The sequence below is a fragment of the Alnus glutinosa genome, chromosome 1 (genome assembly GCF_958979055.1).
Source record: "Alnus glutinosa chromosome 1, dhAlnGlut1.1, whole genome shotgun sequence".
In the NCBI taxonomy this organism is placed as follows: Eukaryota; Viridiplantae; Streptophyta; class Magnoliopsida; order Fagales; family Betulaceae; genus Alnus; species Alnus glutinosa.
This window is the reverse complement of record NC_084886.1, coordinates 9,342,981-9,351,917: the sequence shown is the minus strand read 5'-3', so window position 1 is coordinate 9,351,917 and position 8,937 is coordinate 9,342,981. Positions and strand designations below refer to the sequence as shown.

Here is an 8,937-nt window from a genome sequence, read left to right as displayed (position 1 = left end):
TCATTAAGTAATGATAGATGTTTTGGCAGTCCACCCTTGTCCGCTGACAACCAGATCAGCTCATTCAACCGCCCTTGAGAGAGCTTGGTCCTTTGTGTGTCACGACCGGCCTAGAGGTACTCAAAGATTTGATTGAATTGGGGATCCAAAAACCTGGGTACCAATTGCCATGACCCCAACCATGGTCTAATTCAACTGCTAGTATTTCTTTTCTATGTTTAATCCAACTCTTTATCTCACCATCATATCAAATATATTGAATGCAAGCAGCTAAGAATTCCCTACAGTTATTGATCCAAAATATATATATATATATATATATATATATATATATTGCCTACAGTTTCTTCAAAATTGTACATTTTTAAATTATGTAAATTAAGGGCTTTTTTTGTTTTTTTGTTTTTTTTTGTTTTTTTTTTTTTTTTTGTATTGAACAGTGTGAAAAATTGTTACCCATTCAAATGATGACATATTACCTTGGTTCGGCTACTCCCAAGAGCCAAAATCCTCATAATTTTTTTTTTTTTTTTTTTTTTTTTTTTTATTTTTTTTATTTTTTAGAGAGTTTTGGCCTTTAGTGTGGCCGAACCATTCCAAAGGGCCACGGGGGTTGGTCGGCCACCCCAAGCCAGCCGGTATAGTGGCCCTTGGGATGGTTCGGCCAAAACCCTCACCTTTTTCTTTTTTTTTTCTTCCTTCCAAAATATGAGTGGCTAGCCACGCCTCTTTTTTCTTTCAATCTTTTTTTAAAAAAAAAAAAAAAATTTGAAGTTTTTTATTTTTTATTAATTTTTAAACATTTTCATTTTTCATTTTTTAATTTTTTTAGATTGTGACATGTGTCAACATCTTAGACTAGACAAGTGGCAGTCCGTTAAATTTTGGACAGAAAAATAGACGGAGGTACCAAATCCGTACTTTCTCAAAATTCAGGTATCATCTGTGAAACAAATTGAAACTAAGGTACCAAAAAATAAAGTTTTCAAACCACTGTACCAAAAAAATATTTAACCCTAAAAATAAAGAAAAAGCCTTTTGAAATAAATTGTTTTGACTGCCTCGATAACATGCCACTTTTTTAGTAAGTAACATTTTTCAAATACATATATGCTATTGATTGTTCATGAAGCACATATACACATACAAAATACAGAATAAGATCTTCTCCATTTCAAATCTATTTCATGGTTAGAATTTAAAGTTGATATATTTACAGTGTACATAATTCCACATTATTTAAAATTGTAAAAGGCATGCCAACATTGAGTTCATATACATTGTTATGTGCACAAACTTTAAATCATGACCTTGAAATAGAAACGTTCATACTCAGACTAATATGTACAACATAAAACATACATTTAATATGTATGCACTAATGTCAAGAAATATTATAATATTATGATGCTCTAGGCACACCCCCACTAAAGATATTTTTAAAATATTTTAGGGTGGCACTCTTTTCAATCACGGATTAGGATTATCTACAATTATTAGCCCGAATTTAAGATAATTCAGGCAGGTAATTGTGAAAGACTATTATAAAGCCTATCTGACTGGATAAGTGATTGAGCAGCCTAATTTTTATTTGGTCAAATAAGTTTTATAAGTGGTCTCTCACAATTACATATACAAATTCTTTCAAATTCAAACAAATAATTGTAGACGATGAAACTTGATCCTCACCCCCCCCCCCCCCCCCCCCCCCCCCCCCCCAGTTGTCTCCACCATTTAGTTGACCAAGACAACCAATTTATAGTGACACTGCTCAAACCATACCAGATGGAGTTCTGGTACGCATGCATCCACTTCTTCAAATTCAAATCCATTTCGTTTTGTGTTGTTTTTAAGGACGAATGGTTATGAATTTGCAATCAAGTTTAGGGAATATTTGAACGAGCAATTTTAACAATTTCATCACCAACATAAGAGCATCCACATACTGCTCAAATTCTTTCCATTTTAGCTAAAAATAAAAAAATAAAATTATTTTTTCCTATTTTAACTACTCATTGTTATGATTCCAAGTGTTAATTTCACATGACTTAATTAAGTACAATCTTAATTATGTGTATATATATTATGTAGTACTCTTCTCTTGCAAGTCGGTTTCAAGAATAGTACCATATAAAAAACCTACAATTCATTATTTGTTTTAGCTATCTACTTTCGTTATTCTATTTAAGTACTTTATCACATTATTAGTTGAGGTTTGAATGCCTTTACTTATTCATGTTGAAGAAGCGGTATAAGACTTTTTATTTATGTCTTTTGTGTCAATATAAATTGAACACGAATTAGGGATATCACCCTTTCTTAATTACTAATAAGATATACAGTCCATAAGAAGTAAGCCTTTGACTCAATTAATAATGTTATTTAATAAATTATTATATGGCTATCATTTAATTTAATAATGTGAAAGTAAAAATTAATTATTAAAAAAAAATAAAAATAAAACACTAAACCCATAAATCAGTAACATTAGCAGAGAAGGCGTTGGAGAACCATGGGCACGTTAAGGCTAGGCAGAGGCACGAGGGTGGAAAATGGCGCTATAAGATTGGCCGACGTACGTAAGTCCTTACGCACGCTAGAACTAGTTAGAAGTGTGATTATTTTATTTTTCCTTTATTTTAGGGGAAACAACAATTTCCCCCTGATGTTTACATCAATTTGCAATCCTAGTACCAATGTTTAGATTGCTTCAATTGCACCGAAAAAAGTTGCAAAAATTTGTAATCCACCCCCTTCCGTCCAATTGCTCAGTCCGATGAGACGGAAATGCACCCACGTGAGCGGCATGTGTGTTTTTAGTTCTAACTTCCCGAAAATGTCCTCATTTCTTCACAAAACGCACTGTTTTAGTAAAATTAAATTTTTTTTTTTAAAAAAAAAAAAAAAAAAAACAACTCGTCCCGTACGTGCATGCGTCATCTCTTCCTTAACAAAAACTGCATATGAGCAAAAGCCAAAACTCACAGTAAAACTGCAGAAAAACCAAGCCAAGCTGACTCTACAGAATAAACTAGACAAAACTACTAGAAGGCAAGGACAAGATAGCATCTAACACTATCAAACCAAGATCTCTTCCTTTATACTCCAATTTCTACAAAGATCCATATTCTCAGTAATCTTCTTGAATCTGCCTTTTCCCAGGACCTGAGTACGAACTTCTCAGAAGATTTTTTGCATCAGTTGCTCCTCTGTTTTGGGATGATTGCCATATTTAAGCTCATTGAGGTTTCTCCAAATGTTGTACATCGTAGCACTCAGCACCAATCTACAGATGTTAGCCTTGAGAGACTTATTCTTTTATTCCCTCTTTTCCAACTCAACCAGCTCCTCCCAGACAGTTGGAGAATTAAGAACATTGCATATGTTCATGCCTTCCCTCCATAATCTCAAACAGTAGCTACAGTTGAAAAACAAATGTTGTCTGCTTTCCATTCCACTCCAACAGAAAACACAACTATCATCCCCCCACATACTTCAACGCAAAGGGTCCTCCTAAACTTTGGCGAAGGCGTAGAGGGCCATGAAGGCCGAGTTGATGACCCATTTCTTCTTGACGATGCTGGCGTAGAGGATGACAAGTCCCGGCATTCTTTGGAGGCCCACGAGAGTCGAAAAGACCATGCTTTGTTTTAGACCCCCCAAAACAGAGCACAAAGACTAAACACTAAACAACAAAAACAAGAATCAAGCCAGTAAATCCACACTAATTTCAAGATTTATATACAGTAATTAACCATATATATATATATATTCTGTTTGGTTTTATTCTGTTTATCATATCGGAGGTTATGTTCTTTTTTGCTTCTTCTCATTCTTCTTTGGCACCTGCGGTAGATATTGGAGGTATTTGAAAACATATCCCACGTACTAGATCGATTGGATGCCGATGTTTGAAACCAGTCACAATCTCAAAGGTGAACATCCTGTCGATCTATTTATCGAACTGATATAGGCGGCCTTGGCATAAGGAAGGAGCATATCCCACGTACTAGTATGATTTCGCCACCACCCAAAGGACAAGCCCCACCATCAATGATGAAAGTTTTCGAGTGTGAAACTCGTCATTGACGTCTTCATTGTAGCAGATAAGAGAAGAGGGATCGAGAGATAGGGATGAACTGCAGGTGTTAAAGGCTCAGATCGCAACAATGAAGTGAACCAACCTAAACGCAACGTTTTAAATAAGGGCATTTCAATCCATTTTGTTTCAAAAACGCACGTGCCATGCCCATGAGTGCATTTCCGTCTCATCAGACGGAGTAATTGGACGGAATTTGGTGGATTGTAAAATTTTTGCAACTTTCTTGAGTACAATTGAAACAATCTAAACATTAGTACCAAAAATTGTAGATTAGTGTAAACATCATGGGTAAATTGTAGTTTCCCTTTCTTTTATTACACGTTTTTGGGAAGGAGTTCGAGCCTTTCTATAATCGCTGAAGTTGGATTTCTGCTACCAGTGGTAGTAGTAGCAGCGGTTGTTGTAGAAAGAAAAAGGGGAAGAAATGGAGGCCGCAAGAGCTATGGGGATGATAAAGCTGGGTTCACAGGGACTGGAGGTGTCGGCATAGGGTCTGGGCTACATGGGCATGTCCGACATCTATGGCCCTCCCAAGCCCGAACAAGACATAATCACTCTTATCCACCACGCTGTCCACTCTAGCGTCACCTTCCTTGACACTTCCGATAGCTACGGCCCATTCGCCAACGAAATCCTTCTCGAAAAGGTCCCACATCTTTTTTGCTTTCATTTTCAATTTTTTTTTTTTTTTTTTTGGCTTTTTTGTTAATTTGTTTGTTCTTAAATTTCGTTTCTTGGCATGCAGTAGGCTTTGGAGGGAGGGGTGAAAGAGAGGGTGCAATTGTCAACCGAGTTCGGATTTAGCTTTGCGAGTGGGAAGAGGGAGATCCGGCGCGATCCAGCGTATGTGAGAGCAGCCGATGAGGCCAGCTTGAAGCGCCTCCAATTGGATTGCATTGATCTCTACTACCAACACTGCATCGACACCCGCCTTCCCATCAAAGTCACAATTCATGTTAATGAAATGGCAACGAGGAAGGGATGCACCCCATAGCAGCTAGCATGGGCCTGGGTTCATCACCAAGCTAAGGGAATGACGTGTGTCCCATTCCAGGAACACACCAAGGTTGAAAACTTCGACGAGAACATTGGAGCTCTGTCTGTCGAACTCACAACAGAAGAAATGGCTGAACTTGAATCATTTGCTTCTCAATATATATGTTGTTAAGGGTGATAGAAGTAGGAATGACATTCCGACTAGGAAGAATTCTAAAACTCCTTCACTTTCTTCATGGAAAGCCGCATGATAAGCACATGCCTTTTGCTGCACGTGTTCCAATAACTTGAATCCTCGTACACTTCGTCCGTATTATAATTGAAGTGTGTTGAGTGCTGAGTTCTTGACTACTCAGAATAATTTATCTATGTTGTTCTCTTACAATGTAATCATGCCTGATTCCATGAAGATCAGGACATAAATATTTGGTTATCGATCGGTAAGTTAGTGAATGTACTTATCACATTATTATTATTATTATTATTATTATTTGAAAAAATGAGTAGATCTATATATTGACAAAAGAATCAACTGTATAATCAAAGGGAAACAACCCTAAGCAGAACACCCTTAACAACCAGAGAGTGTCTCTAGGCAAACAACCAAACAAAACTACAAAGAAACAACTAAGCTGCTAACTATACTAATGCAGTATATTGACATCAATATTCTACCTATGGCAGAAGGAGACATTCTCCATATATATTCCTAGGAAATTTTCCTTTTCCATAAATTCTACATTTAACCTCTCAAAATATTTGTTTCAGGAGTTGCTCTTCCATTTGAGGATGACCCCCAAATTTAATCTTATTCCAGACTCACCATATATTATAAATTGTAGAGCTCAATAACAGTCTGCATATAGTACCCATTAGGCTCTTAATTTTCCAGTGATTGCACCCCTCAGCAATAACATCATTACAGCTAGTAGAATGGCTCAAAATACCACATCACTGCAAACATGCTTTCCAAATCCGGGAGTTGAAACCACATAGAAAAAACATATGGTTTCGGCTCTCAATTTCACCCCTACAGAAAGTACAGTTGGTATCCCCTTGAAAACCCCAACCAGTCAAGCGATCTCCAGTGATGAGTCTGTTGAGGACAGCCAACCAAAGGATGAAAGCCTGTTTAGAAATGGAAAAAGAATGCCAAACCAAAGGCCACCAACTCACCTCATCTTTCTTCTTCCTAAGATAGGTCCAGGTGTCTGAACAAGCATATATAAGAGCCTAATCTAGCAATAGTCCAGAACGGCTTATCTATTTCACCAATGGGCACTTCCGACAACTTGCTTTGTATAGCAACAAGATCATCAGATCGTGCAAGACACCAACACCAATTACCTTTCCTAATAATAGAGTCTAGCTTAGATTCCAGCTGGCTATTTTATGATTCTATGCCCAATCCTGTCAACCAAAGCTCCAAAGGGGTGCCAATTATCCACCCAAATATGAATTTTACTTCCAGGACCAACATCAATCCTGAGAAACTCCTAAGCTATGTTTCGAGTTTTGAGTAATTTTCTCCAACACTAGGAACTGTTGTTAGGGATGATTACTTTTCGGAAGCTCTTCCCTTTCAGCAAGTGCTCATGAACCCAAGCCACCCAAATGGATCTTGATTGAGCAAAGATACCTCATATGTGCCTCATAATGGAAGACAAATTCCATATTTCCACATCCTTCAACCCCAAACCCCAAACCCCTTCTTTTTTTGGAAAACAAATGTTAAACCAAGAGACTTTGGCCTTGGCAGGAATAACATCATTAGCATTCCAAAGAAATCGGCTAAATTTCTGGCTAATTTCCTTAAGAATCCTCTTGGGTAGAATAAAAATACTAGACCAACAGACTTGAATGCTATAGAGAATAGAGCTATCACATTATAATTAGTTGAGGTTTGAATGCCTTCACTTATTCAATAAGACTTTGATTTGTCTTTATGTAAATATAAATTCAATACAAATTTGGGATATCACTTGTTATTAATTACTAATATTTCTCTAAATTAGGTATAAGGAACTTCTTTCAACTTCGTCTGTAAAGATGCAATGCGTCTTTTTTGCATGTAAGAAACAAGTGCTTTTTATAATTGAAATGACAAAGTTGAAAGAAATTTTTATTAAAAATGCATTTGCTCTTTCAATTTTGTCATTTCAATTAAAAAAGGAGGAAAATCATATTTAGCCCTTAAGTTTTTATCTAATTTGACTTTAGTCATTGAGTTTCTAATTTCAAAAGAATACGGTTATTAAGTTTTGCCAAGATTTTAAATATGTCCCTCAATCAATTTTCTGTAAAAAATGAATGGTTTGTCATATGTCATGTGTGTCTCAATTGACACGTTAGTGTTCATATCAACACCTAATATCAATGTCATATCATTATGCACAAAATCATCCATAAAAACAAAAACAAAAGATCGATCCAAATTCCAAAAACAAAAAACATATTCTTTGTCATCTCAATTGACACGTTAGTGTTCATATCAACACCTAATATCAATGTCATATCATTATGCACAAAATCATCCATAAAAACAAAAACAAAAGATCGATCCCAATTCCAAAAACAAAAAACATATTCTTTGTCATCTTAATCTTCTAAATTTGTAGCATTAATAGAGGAAAAATCATTAACTTTGACGCTGAGATAGGCCCTGACGTGTTGAATGAGATACACGTGACAAATAAAAAATCATTAAATTTAATAGTAAAGTAATAGAGAGACCAATTTAAAATTTGAGTAAAAAAACTTAAAGACATTATTCTTAAAATTGAAAACCCAATTATGACTAAATTCAATTAAGATGAAAACATATGGGTTAGATATGATTTTTCCAAATAAAAAAAGCGCATGCTTCTTACATCTAAAAGAACACATGACATTTTTATAAATTTGGTTGAAGAAAGTTTCTCCAACCGAGTTTGGAATAAATCTTTGTCCTTACTAATAATATACATCGTCCATAAGACGTAAGCCTTAAACCTAATGAGTGATGTTATTTAGGATACTAATATATTATAGTCATATAACTTAACGACAAAAGTAAATATATATATATAAAGAAAAAACGTAATTTTTACTATTATATCATTTTATTTTTACCCCAATTATTGAATGCTTGCGTTAGGATAGATCAAACGATTAGATTTATAAGACTTAAATGTTGACAAAGTCTTATATACAAGAGTTAGGCTTCTTATCCAAAAAAGATGCTATCAAGATATCCAGGGTATTATATTATATTTTCTTATAGTTAAAAGAGAAATGTGTAGGGTTCGATTGGTATGCGGATTTTTTTATTTTTATTTTTATTTTTACTGTATTTAAAATTACGAATATAAAAAAAAAAAATCGTTTAAATGGTTTAGAAAACTTAAGATAAAATTCAAATTTAGTAAAACAACCCAAACATGTATTTTAAAAATAATAAAAAATTGTGTTACCCAAACATGTCCTTAAAAGTGTAGAAGATGAAATAGATAATTGGTTGGCGTTTGTATTTGAAAAGTAAGAGCTAATATTGAAAAAGTAAAATAATCTCACTTTTATGTGTATAATCGCGGTTTTTCAATATTTTTTTCATTCACCAAATATAAAATAGATGATGCAAAAAGCTAAATAATATATGAGATGAAAATTTCATGTCAAAATAATTAGTAAGTGTGATTTAAATAATAGTGCTTAACTATAGATAATGTCTTTTTTGTATTTACTAGAAGCTTGAATTACAATTAATTTCAAGACAATAGTAGAGCCACATACAGCCTTGGGGCTGCCCCAAACGCCAAGGTTTTCTCAAGAAAAAAATAAATAAATTTTACCCCTAAATT

At 34.7% G+C, this 8,937-nt stretch overlaps 1 protein-coding gene across 1 annotated transcript; it reads left to right on the top strand.

Annotated features, from left to right (window-relative positions):
• Nucleotides 1-4,537: 4,537 nt before the first annotated feature.
• On the top strand, nucleotides 4,538-5,403 carry LOC133871232 (IN2-2 protein-like). Its single transcript, XM_062308634.1, has 2 exons — nucleotides 4,538-4,748; nucleotides 4,851-5,403. Exons 1-2 carry the CDS (start codon nucleotides 4,605-4,607, stop codon nucleotides 5,094-5,096), a joined length of 390 nt encoding a protein of 129 aa, XP_062164618.1. The 5' UTR covers nucleotides 4,538-4,604; the 3' UTR covers nucleotides 5,097-5,403.
• Nucleotides 5,404-8,937: the final 3,534 nt, after the last annotated feature.